The sequence below is a fragment of the Bradysia coprophila genome, unplaced genomic scaffold, assembly GCF_014529535.1.
Source record: "Bradysia coprophila strain Holo2 unplaced genomic scaffold, BU_Bcop_v1 contig_297, whole genome shotgun sequence".
Lineage (NCBI taxonomy): Eukaryota > Metazoa > Arthropoda > Insecta > Diptera > Sciaridae > Bradysia > Bradysia coprophila.
Genome location: NW_023503555.1, coordinates 5,180,671 through 5,193,681, shown reverse-complemented (window position 1 = coordinate 5,193,681; position 13,011 = coordinate 5,180,671). Strand labels below are relative to the sequence as shown.

Genomic DNA, 13,011 nt, shown 5'->3' with positions numbered 1-13,011 from the left:
TGCTTTCATAAACTGTTTGTCGTGTTGGTTTCTTGGGTTGAATCAGCAACTGTTGTCAATAACGAATTACAATAACTTGTGAAAAACTGTTAATGGAAGAGTGTTGTCACTTAAGCTGCTCTTGGAATGTTACAATGTTAGCAGATGTACCACAAGTACTGCGAGCCCTATAAATTTTCTTAAATGCTGAAATCATTCCGTCATGTTTTCGTTGGATACCAACGGCTACTTTAGCATCAGAATAAGACCTCATCTTCTCAGTTGTAGAACCTAAAGATTCAACGATCTTCCATTCTACGACCCATGATGATTTTTCATGGAATAGGACCAAAAGTCAGAGTTTACTTATTGACATATGTGCGATATATATCGGACGCATAACCTGGCCTTAAGGCCAGGTTATGCGTATTGACATATGTGCGATATATATCGGACGCATAACCTGGCCTTAAGGCCAGGTTATGCGTATTGACATATGTGCGATATATATCGGACGCATAACCTGGCCTTAAGGCCAGGTTATGCGTATTGACATATGTGCGATATATATCGGACGCATAACCTGGCCTTAAGGCCAGGTTATGCGTATTGACATATGTGCGATATATATCGGACGCATAACCTGGCCTTAAGGCCAGGTTATGCGTATTGACATATGTGCGATATATATCGGACGCATAACCTGGCCTTAAGGCCAGGTTATGCGTATTGACATATGTGCGATATATATCGGACGCATAACCTGGCCTTAAGGCCAGGTTATGCGTATTGACATATGTGCGATATATATATTGTATTGACATTCAATGCCAAAATAGTACATTACTGTTTTGCTGAGACATTTTTTGTTGAGGGGTGTGGGTAGGTTGTATTTCGAGCTGAAGGCGAGGCATGCATCCCACACGCCTCAACAAAAAATTTCCCAGCAAGACATTTCTGTACTTTGTTGTCTTGTGACCAGAAAATGTGAAAAACCGGTTTTGAGCAAGACAGTAATGACTCATTTTCTGGCCGCAATCGAAAAAAAAAATATTCCATGCAACTGATGACTTCTGTATGCATACTTCCGTAATGAAACTGGATCACTTTACTAGAATTGATAGCTAATGTGAACACGTAGTCGAATTGGGTCATACTTAACATTTTTGAATATTTAAGAAGGAATACTGTAAGTGTCAAGGCAGTCGGCTCTTCACAACGTTTAGTGAGTTGTTTTAAACGTATAGACTCTAGTAGGTGGAAACAAGAAGTGTTCAATTGAGTAAAATACAAAGTACCTTCCTATCTAGGTCGGAATCGTCATTAATAATTTAACTGAAAGTAGATTGTAGTCAGTGCAAAAGATCTTATCTAACCGATCGCTTACTTTTTGTTGAAACTTGTTACTGTGAATCATGAACCGTCCTGAGATATGGGAAAAGTACAAACCACATCGTCAATATGTGAAGACGCTAATGGAAGAATACAAAACTAAGTTCAATTGGAGTGCCGATGGTCGAGATTCACTAATGGACATCGGCTGTGCCGGCGGTGGAATTACAATTGACTATATTCTACCGATTATGCCAACAAATTTCGATCGATTAATCGGTGTTGACATTTCAGAGGACATGATTGCTTATGCCCAGAAAATGCATTCGAAACCAAACATCGAATTCAAGACGTTCAATATTGAAACCGGTAATACCGGAGAACTGCCGCAAGTGGATCATATAACAGTGTTGTATGTTTTCCATTTGGTACACGACCATGACAAAGCTCTTAGCAACGTCTACAATCTGTTGAAACCAGGCGGCGATTGCCTGATACTGTTTATACCACAGTTTCGATATTACACTGCGTATGAGCAATTATCACGTCATCCAAAGTGGTCGAAATATATGAAAAGTGTGAAAGATGCGATTGTCCCATGCTATTTTTCTGAAACACCCGAATCTGATTTTGAGCAATTGTTGAAGAAACATCGCTTTTCGAGTGTGGAAATTGCTACTGATGTTTCGAGCTACCATATGGGCGATGTAAATATCTTTAAAAGTAAGTATTTGCATGAAGACTCCACTTCATTAAAAATTAGGTCAGGAGAGGGATTACGGCATTAATTCTCTTTTCTCTATTCTATGTTAACTCTTCCGATAGAGTTTCACTATTTCACTGAAAGATGTTTTCGTGGAGATAAGGGTTTGGAAAAACGATTGCTAACGTTTCAACATAACATTTTTATAGACTCTTATCGCCAAGCCAACATATGGCTGATTTTTCTATTGGCTTTGTTGCAGCGACATCTTTCAGTGAAATAATGAATCGTACTCTATCGGTATCAAAGTTGGTTGAATCAGGTTAAGGTGTCTTCATTTTTAACACAGCCGTATGCTTAAGTTAACATCATTCTTTGCAGAATTCATAACAACGGTATATCATTTCTATGAAGGAATTCCCTTAGAGGAACATGACGCTTTTACCGATGATTTCGCTCGAGTGGCAGTGAATGTCTTTAATTCAATTGCAAATAACAAGCAGTCGAATGAGAATGGAGTGTATCTACCGGTGACCAACTTAATCGCGGTCGCAAGAAAGTGAAAATTATTTTAATGTTATTATGATCCCAATAAAGTTTCTTTTTGTGCCTTAGGATCATTATTCCACGTTTTTCGTCACTACACCTACGATCGAAAAGTTCGGTTAAAGTACTGCTTATAGTAGAGTGACATGCGTGCGTCCGAAAATGTAACTTTGTTGGCCGGTAAACAAAGCCAATAATGTAATTTCATATATATTTTTTCGGCCGCAATCAACTTCGCCTCGTTAGGACAACCTTACGACTAGTCCCGAAAAATGCCACTTTTCATAACTTCTAAACTGTTTACCATTCGAAAATTCACGGCCGGTTTTCTTAACGTGCCGCTTTGGAAACGGACTAAATGTAACAGTGGAACTCACCCACAGCCAGCGTAAGGTTATTGATGAAAGCTTTTTTTTTAATCGGACACACCATTTTTGTTTCCGGACGTTTATGGTACTATCGATAGAGAATTTCAAGGTGATCATTTCGTAGAAGTTTTTTTTTTATAAACGACTTCTCCGGCTCGGGTTGACTATAAGAAAATTTGAAAATTTCAAAATCATGACCATTTCAGAAAATTTTACACCGGAATTAAACGACCCGGTCAATTTTGATCTAATGGTAGTTTGTAGAGAATTTACCGAATTTACGCACGTTTCTAATAAAAGTATCGCCGGGTCGAAAGGTTGTAGCTGTGAGTCAGGGTGAGGCATCCAAGTCCAATTTTATTGTTTTGTCAATGAGCACCCCAACCGATTTTTCATTTTATTGGCTTAAAATGATACATCGCACATATGGCCTTAAGGCCAGGTTATGCGTATTGACATATGTGCGATATATATCGGACGCATAACCTGGCCTTAAGGCCAGGTTATGCGTATTGACATATGTGCGATATATATCGGATATTGTTTTGTCAATGAGCACCCCAACCGATTTTTCATTTTATTGGCTTAAAATGATACATCGCACATATGGCCTTAAGGCCAGGTTATGCGTATTGACATATGTGCGATATATATCGGACGCATAACCTGGCCTTAAGGCCAGGTTATGCGTATTGACATATGTGCGATATATATCGGACGCATAACCTGGCCTTAAGGCCAGGTTATGCGTATTGACATATGTGCGATATATATCGGACGCATAACCTGGCCTTAAGGCCAGGTTATGCGTATTGACATATGTGCGATATATATCGGACGCATAACCTGGCCTTAAGGCCAGGTTATGCGTATTGACATATGTGCGATATATATCGGACGCATAACCTGGCCTTAAGGCCAGGTTATGCGTATTGACATATGTGCGATATATATCGGACGCATAACCTGGCCTTAAGGCCAGGTTATGCGTATTGACATATGTGCGATATATATCGGACGCATAACCTGGCCTTAAGGCCAGGTTATGCGTATTGACATATGTGCGATATATATCGGACGCATAACCTGGCCTTAAGGCCAGGTTATGCGTATTGACATATGTGCGATATATATCGGACGCATAACCTGGCCTTAAGGCCAGGTTATGCGTATTGACATATGTGCGATATATATCGGACGCATAACCTGGCCTTAAGGCCAGGTTATGCGTATTGACATATGTGCGATATATATCGGACGCATAACCTGGCCTTAAGGCCAGGTTATGCGTATTGACATATGTGCGATATATATCGGACGCATAACCTGGCCTTAAGGCCAGGTTATGCGTATTGACATATGTGCGATGTATCATTTTAAGCCAATAAAATGAAAAATCGGTTGGGGTGCTCATTGACAAAACAATAAAATTGGACTTGGATGCCTCACCCTGACTCACAGCTACAACCTTTCGACCCGGCGATACTTTTATTAGAAACGTGCGTAAATTCGGTAAATTCTCTACAAACTACCATTAGATCAAAATTGACCGGGTCGTTTAATTCCGGTGTAAAATTTTCTGAAATGGTCATGATTTTGAAATTTTCAAATTTTCTTAGAGTCAACCCGAGCCGGAGAAGTCGTTTATAAAAAAAAAACTTCTACGAAATGATCACCTTGAAATTCTCTATCGATAGTACCATAAACGTCCGGAAACAAAAATGGTGTGTCCGATTAAAAAAAAAGCTTTCATCAATAACCTTACGCTGGCTGTGGGTGAGTTCCACTGTTACATTTAGTCCGTTTCCAAAGCGGCACGTTAAGAAAACCGGCCGTGAATTTTCGAATGGTAAACAGTTTAGAAGTTATGAAAAGTGGCATTTTTCGGGACTAGGCGTAAGGTTGTCCTAACGAGGCGAAGTTGATTGCGGCCGAAAAAATATATATGAAATTCCATTATTGGCTTTGTTTACCGGCCAACAAAGTTACATTTTCGGACGCACGCATGTCACTCTACTATAAGCAGTACTTTAACCGAACTTTTCGATCGTAGGTGTAGTGACGAAAAACGTGGAATAATGATCCTAAGGCACAAAAAGAAACTTTATTGGGATCATAATAACATTAAAATAATTTTCACTTTCTTGCGAACGCGATTAAGTTGGTCACCGGTAGATACACTCCATTCTCATTCGACTGCTTGTTATTTGCAATTGAATTAAAGACATTCACTGCCACTCGAGCGAAATCATCGGTAAAAGCGTCATGTTCCTCTAAGGGAATTCCTTCATAGAAATGATATACCGTTGTTATGAATTCTGCAAAGAATGATGTTAACTTAAGCATACGGCTGTGTTAAAAATGAAGACACCTTAACCTGATTCAACCAACTTTGATACCGATAGAGTACGATTCATTATTTCACTGAAAGATGTCGCTGCAACAAAGCCAATAGAAAAATCAGCCATATGTTGGCTTGGCGATAAGAGTCTATAAAAATGTTATGTTGAAACGTTAGCAATCGTTTTTCCAAACCCTTATCTCCACGAAAACATCTTTCAGTGAAATAGTGAAACTCTATCGGAAGAGTTAACATAGAATAGAGAAAAGAGAATTAATGCCGTAATCCCTCTCCTGACCTAATTTTTAATGAAGTGGAGTCTTCATGCAAATACTTACTTTTAAAGATATTTACATCGCCCATATGGTAGCTCGAAACATCAGTAGCAATTTCCACACTCGAAAAGCGATGTTTCTTCAACAATTGCTCAAAATCAGATTCGGGTGTTTCAGAAAAATAGCATGGGACAATCGCATCTTTCACACTTTTCATATATTTCGACCACTTTGGATGACGTGATAATTGCTCATACGCAGTGTAATATCGAAACTGTGGTATAAACAGTATCAGGCAATCGCCGCCTGGTTTCAACAGATTGTAGACGTTGCTAAGAGCTTTGTCATGGTCGTGTACCAAATGGAAAACATACAACACTGTTATATGATCCACTTGCGGCAGTTCTCCGGTATTACCGGTTTCAATATTGAACGTCTTGAATTCGATGTTTGGTTTCGAATGCATTTTCTGGGCATAAGCAATCATGTCCTCTGAAATGTCAACACCGATTAATCGATCGAAATTTGTTGGCATAATCGGTAGAATATAGTCAATTGTAATTCCACCGCCGGCACAGCCGATGTCCATTAGTGAATCTCGACCATCGGCACTCCAATTGAACTTAGTTTTGTATTCTTCCATTAGCGTCTTCACATATTGACGATGTGGTTTGTACTTTTCCCATATCTCAGGACGGTTCATGATTCACAGTAACAAGTTTCAACAAAAAGTAAGCGATCGGTTAGATAAGATCTTTTGCACTGACTACAATCTACTTTCAGTTAAATTATTAATGACGATTCCGACCTAGATAGGAAGGTACTTTGTATTTTACTCAATTGAACACTTCTTGTTTCCACCTACTAGAGTCTATACGTTTAAAACAACTCACTAAACGTTGTGAAGAGCCGACTGCCTTGACACTTACAGTATTCCTTCTTAAATATTCAAAAATGTTAAGTATGACCCAATTCGACTACGTGTTCACATTAGCTATCAATTCTAGTAAAGTGATCCAGTTTCATTACGGAAGTATGCATACAGAAGTCATCAGTTGCATGGAATATTTTTTTTTTCGATTGCGGCCAGAAAATGAGTCATTACTGTCTTGCTCAAAACCGGTTTTTCACATTTTCTGGTCACAAGACAACAAAGTACAGAAATGTCTTGCTGGGAAATTTTTTGTTGAGGCGTGTGGGATGCATGCCTCGCCTTCAGCTCGAAATACAACCTACCCACACCCCTCAACAAAAAATGTCTCAGCAAAACAGTAATGTACTATTTTGGCATTGAATTGAGGAAATGATTTTTCAACAGTCAACGCAAATATTTCATAAAAATAAAATGCAGATGATATTCGCTCGCGTGTGCGAATAGTCTTTCTTAAGTATTATTCCGACGCATGTGCGAATAGTCTCTCTAAGGTACTATTTACACACGCACAAAATTGTTAGCTCATGTAATGAATTACTTTCGCAGCAACCAATGTAATCTACTATTAAGTTTTCGTGAGATTATTTACTTCGGTTGTGCCGATTAAGACTTGATTTTCAATTTTTGCATTGTTAACTTGACAGCTCCTGATCTAGATCAGCTGCCATCAGGGAGATGTCATCTGCGAAACGGAGATTACTCAGGTATTCTCCATTTATGTTGATACCCAGTCTAATTTCTTAAAAATACTCTCCAGAATCAATGTGAATAACTTAGGTGATATGGTGTCACCCTCTGCTAATTCTGCATTTTTCCGTGCTTTTATGGAGTTTTATACACGACGTAGCGTTTTTATAGACGTATCGAAATGTGTTGGAGAAACGTGTACCTAGGTCACAAATTGAAGTTGAGTCTGGACAACCAAACGCTGCAGAAATAAAACGTAGAATTCGTCTTGCATGGGCAGCGTTCGGAAAACTCAGGCTAATTTTCAAAAGCAAAATGAACAATAGTCTGAAACGTAGGGTGTTCGATATGTGTGTCCTTCCTGTGCTCACGAAAATAAACTAAGAGTGGCACAAAGAGCCATGGAACGGAGTATATGCTTGGAATTACGCTCAGAGAAAGAATGACAAATCAATGGATTCGACAACAAACAAAAGTTGTTGATGTCATGGAAAGAATAGCATCTTTAAAGTGGAGCTGGGCGGGACATATTGAAAGAAGGACGGACGAACGTTAGACCAAAGAGATCATGAACTGGAGACCACCTAAAACAAGACCTAGAGGTAGACCACCAGAGAGATGGAATAATAGTATAAAGCGAATTGCAGGCGCAAATTGGCAACAAGTGGCAACGGATCGTTCGGAATGGAAGAGAATTGGAGAATTGTCCAGCAGTGGATAGAAACAGGCTGAAAAAGAAGAAGAAGAACTTGACAGCTCGTTATCTCACGGCTCTCATCGAGTACTTTTTGTTGAGTGGAAACCATACTTAATGCTCGGGTTGATCTATATTAAAATGTCAAGTTCGATCCGAACTTGAAATTTTCGATTTTGGGTTCAACCCACACCTGAACTTTTTCCACCCGAATCTGTCCCAAACCTGAGAACTTTCACTTTTCAGTTTGATCTGAACTTGAAATTTTTGCACCAGATATCACAACTTTTTAAATACGGTTCGGTTTCCAGTCAGACCAAACCCGTTCCGAGCATTACCTCTGATCAGCAAATTTCACACGGCTTGCGGATTTTTAAGTAAATATTTATTTGATAAAGCAATTTTGCCCACATAACAATAATATTTATATTTACTTTTTGTGATCTCCTAAATCATCAAAGCTCGTATCAAAGTTCTAGAAAGTTAAAATATTCTTAAAATTTTGGAAATTCTCGAAATTTGTTGAAAAATAATCCTGAAAATAAACCTTCGTACCTTTCATTCACTTCATCGACCTAACAAATTTCTAAATTCAATTAAGCATATCCAAAGTTACTCGCACTATACTCTTTGTCGCGAAAATAAAAGACAGAAATACAATGTGCAAGAGCGAAAAATGTTAATTCAATTTACCCAAATTGAGCAGACTATTTTTATGTGCAAATGTTATTATCCGGTTCTCTATTGCAGTTTACAGTGTTAACACCACAGTTAGTAATTTACAAACAACAGAATTATGTCGATTGCACCATGAGAAAATGAAAATGAAAACAGATCCATAAAAAGAAATAGTTCTAGTGTTGCTGTTGTTGGTGTCTTGGGTTGTTGGTGGAATGGAGTTTTGTTTTTAATGAAAAAATTTTCCAAATTGAATTTGTTCTTCATGTTGCGCTGTCGTTTTATTTATTTTTTTCGAAAAACTCTCTTTTCCAGTCAATGCCAGTCGCCGCCAGCACTATTAGTTTGCTAATGCTATCATTAGATCGTTATGCAACGGTAAAACATCCCCGACTCGCTCAATTACGCGAACAACGATTTCTACCAGTTGTGCTGGCATTTGCAGCATGGTTCAGTGCAATTATCTTGTGTGTTCCCATACTACTGGCATATCATATCACATCACGAGAGGATGTTATAAAAAAGAGTTTCTGCAAACCAGATTACGGTTCACATCAACAGCACATTTGGTTTATCGTTGTGCACACACTGTTCGTATTCATCTTTCCGGCATTGGGTGTAATATTGAATCATTTGGGAGTACGACAAAAATTGTGTGCACTGTCGCTTACGGCAAGAGCTGGTATGTATTCAATTTTATTTACATGCTTATGCACGGTAAAGTGCACTTTGCTTGTGACAGGGAAAATGCACTTACCGTCCACAAACATGTAAAATGTGTTACGTCACTGCTTGTAAATGCTTGTTTAGGCACGTGTGATTACTCCACTCGCCTTCGGCCCATTCCGCAAACCTCACACTTGTCTAAACAAATATTTACAAACAGTGACGTAACATACTATTACGTCATTCGTTTCACTTCTGGCATTACAAAATGTTTATCTTCGGTTATAGCTCATGGTGAACTGCCATTACCAATGCCAATATTACGGAGGCCCACGCATATGATTATTGTTACTGGCATGGCAAATGCAGCACGGGGTGTAGTTGACGGTGATAGTTCGGGGGACGAAGACAATAATGAAGAGGAAAAGAAATTCATGATGGAAGCAAGAATGAGATGTAATCCGAGGACACCGAGGTTAGTAGAACTGTTACGTAGAATTTGTGTTGTTTTATCAAGCATATAATTTGTGTGAACGAGCATTTATTGCACTATTCCATATGATAACACTTCTAAAAGTCTTTTATATGACGCAAGCATTTAATTAGATTTAACCAAATCTACTACATCATTTTTCTCAATATTTTCAATAAAAAATAAAAAAGCTAAATCTTTTACTTCATTAGTTTAGTACATTTTCCCATATATAGAACCGCAATAGCTATTGGATCTTTTCGTTGTCTCTGCCCGCGTAATAAAGTTAAATTCTATGCCGCTGAAAGTAATACAACAAAAATGTCGTAAGTCTACAGTGTAGAGTCTACATCAAAAGCCACTTTTTGATTTCTGAAAGCTGTCCATGTGAAAGCTGAGACTTTGTCACTGGTGTAGTTTGAAAGACTTTAAAACAGGGCGCCAAAGTTCTTCTTCAAAAAAAAATTGTTTCCAGGTACGTAGGATAACGCACCAAACATTGAGTGCATGTTACGAATTTAAGAGTTCAATTAACGATCCTAAGGTCTTGAACCTACGTTCTTCAGCTAGTAGAACGTTTGACCACTATTTCGATCTGAAAGAATATCAATTACTTCCTTCGACGTTTTGTATAAAAATGCAGTTCAAAAATACCATTTCTTATGAGGCCATGGCGGCAGTGGTACTTGATACAATGCTTTAGGAACACTATATCAATTTGCACATGAACAAGTCTAGCGAGTCATAGTCGAAATGAAATTTCAACTCGTCACTAGTCTTGCAGACTCGTGGCGGTCTTGTGGTTAAGTCACCACAAAAGCTAAACCTAAGTTTTGGCTTTTTTGTCTCATACGATGTGAACTTACGAAAGTTTTTTCAAACTTTCATAAGCCACACATGTGATTTTGGACTTTTATGAAGTTTTTCACAAAATTGAGTTAGCGAACCTAAGGCCTTGGACCAACTTATTTTCTGGTTTATTCGTGTACTTAGGTGAACTTATACACGCTTTTTCAAAGTCTGTTAGTCTCAAAGCCGTAACTGGTGGCCTTGGTTGAAGATTCATATTGCAACCTTACTGCGTAATTTTTGATTTATCGTGTCTTACTTCAACGACTGCGTTGTAACAGCGGGTAATTATTCCTAAAAGAATAATTGACGGTTTTTTTTATTACCGTTAAGCAAATGTATAAAAGGCTAACGCATAAAACATGTTATAGCCTTGGCGATACCTATTTAACTGAAAGTGACTGATACTCATTACATATCATCATCAGGTCTGTTGAAAAGGCCGAGCAGTTAAATTCAGAAAGACGACGTGTCGCATCAGCGAATTATAAGGGAAATGAAAATCAAATGTTTTTGCTACTTTAGCATATTTGCATTTAATTATTCATCGATGTTCCAAGATTGGAGAGTTGACCTGTTCTGAGAGTGAAAATATTATGTCTCCATAAATTTTCTTTTACAACTCGCTCCGATGAATCACAACATTTATAGCCAAATTTCTAGCATATGCAGTAGAGCAGGTAACAACGCAAGTGAGAATTTTTCTATTTATTATGGAAAACTTTTGTTGTTTCCTGACAATAAATAAATATTTAATATTCAGATTTGAATATTTCGCTCAAAAAAGAAGGAAATTTTCTATAACGAGCTTGTTATGAAAGTATAAATACGAAAATTCGTTAAATTGATTTCAAATAAAGTCAAATCGATGTTTGTTGACATGGTGTATAAATATAACTCCAAGGCACAAAATCTCTTATCGTTCCCGTTAATGTATTTATTTCTTTTGATCTCCTCCACCCTTCCAAATAAAGTAACACGAAAGGAAAGAATGGCAAAGAAATGCTTCTCTTTACTTTGCCATATAATAGCCGATGTGTTTATTGACAGACATAAAAGTAGAGACGGAGTTTTTTTTTTGGTAAAGAATTGATTGCCACTACGTTCCACACTTCGGTTCTGTATTACGTTCTTCTTTTTTTTGCCTCTCTACAATGTTACGACAATTCACACTCATGTGTAGATAGTAGATACACACATGTTTTCCAGAATGCTGAGTTCGAAGTAACACTTCCGATGTTACATAAACTCGTCAGGAAAGATAAGAATTTAAGTACTAACATAAAGACAAAACAAAAAAAAACGAACACGAACCATGTAACAGTGATAATACACCATACAATGTGTAGTTATGCTCAAATGGAGTAGGTTGTGTGGATGAATGTTTCCATTATCCTAAGGATTGTATTATAGGGAAATGTTTCGGTTCTAATGAGAGTCTGATTGCAGATTTGGTTCGAATGGATGTAAACGAATCAACTTGATTTATTTATGGGATATCTAAGTATTGCGTTCAGTGATTCTGAGGATTCTATTTTCATTACAAGTATATTGGCGGAGTAAATGGGCTATTTGATGGGCTTTATTGAATTTGAACAGGTCGTTAAGATTTGGAAGGATATTAAATTGCCATTTTTATATGTGGAATGTGCTGCTATTACAAATGATAGATTACAGCTTCTTAACCTACAATTATCTAATCACCATTGAATCTGCTACTTCTTTTGTTTAGGATATCCCAATCGTTTACTTCATCACTTTTAACATTCATTTGGCTATGAGTACAAACACATACTGCAAGTTCTACGAAAATGTATTTTTCATTACAGCCGAAGTAAAGACCCATCCCAATGTCTCTCGTAAAATGGAATCAGATAAAAAATCTGAAAATCATGTTACACCGATTATAACGTATTATGATTTTAAATTTGAAAACTTTTTTGTTGATGGGACCGTTGGTTGTTTAATTTAGCCAGCAAAAAATCTTACCTTTTTTTCTATAAGCAAGGACAGCACACGACAACGAAGATAAGGTTCATTAATTAGGTTTTTTTTGTTGTTATGCTGCACAACGCTTCAAAGCAAACAGAAACAATTGCCAAGCAGCGTTAATTGCTTTCCATTTTATGTTGAACAAATTTGGTTGGCATAAAAGAATGAAAAGATTTCAAATGAAGGTGTACAGATATGTTTACACTGTACCTCTCCGCAGACTCATAAAGCGTTTCGTTATAAATTACTTTTTAAGTTTAATTCGTTTGATGACAAATCGCTTTTGTACCAATTTCTGGCAACGATAATAGTTATGTGAAGGGCATGGTAACGGTTATCGGGGTGCCATTGTAACCATGTAAATTCAGGAGATTTACAGTCCAATGAGGCGCGGTACTACAATCGCTGTCTGAAATCATATTCACAAAGAACGGTTGGTTAGATCCTCAGATGTTTGGTTGGAACAATTTTCGAATTGGCGATAAGCTTTATAAG

The 13,011-nt window shown here is 37.7% G+C and overlaps 3 protein-coding genes across 4 annotated transcripts in view; 2 read left to right on the top strand and 1 right to left on the bottom strand.

Annotated features, from left to right (window-relative positions):
* The window catches only part of LOC119078429 (D(3) dopamine receptor), a 110,681-nt gene that overhangs the window by 90,798 nt on the left and 6,872 nt on the right, over positions 1-13,011 (top strand). For both annotated transcript variants that reach the window (XM_037185942.1, XM_037185941.1), the window contains exons 3-4: positions 8,853-9,219; positions 9,492-9,678. In XM_037185942.1, the coding sequence (XP_037041837.1) occupies positions 8,853-9,219; positions 9,492-9,678 (554 nt within the window). The remainder of the gene's footprint in view (positions 1-8,852; positions 9,220-9,491; positions 9,679-13,011) is intronic.
* LOC119078433 (juvenile hormone acid O-methyltransferase-like) lies at positions 1,197-2,678 on the top strand. The gene is made up of 2 exons (XM_037185946.1): positions 1,197-2,034; positions 2,396-2,678. The coding sequence occupies exons 1-2, from the start codon at positions 1,395-1,397 to the stop codon at positions 2,575-2,577; spliced, it is 822 nt and encodes a 273-aa protein (XP_037041841.1). The 5' UTR covers positions 1,197-1,394; the 3' UTR covers positions 2,578-2,678.
* Positions 4,953-6,477, bottom strand: LOC119078432 (juvenile hormone acid O-methyltransferase-like). The gene is made up of 2 exons (XM_037185945.1): positions 5,608-6,477; positions 4,953-5,246 (listed from the first exon to the last, which is right to left on the bottom strand). Exons 1-2 carry the CDS (start codon positions 6,245-6,247, stop codon positions 5,065-5,067), a joined length of 822 nt encoding a protein of 273 aa, XP_037041840.1. The 5' UTR covers positions 6,248-6,477; the 3' UTR covers positions 4,953-5,064.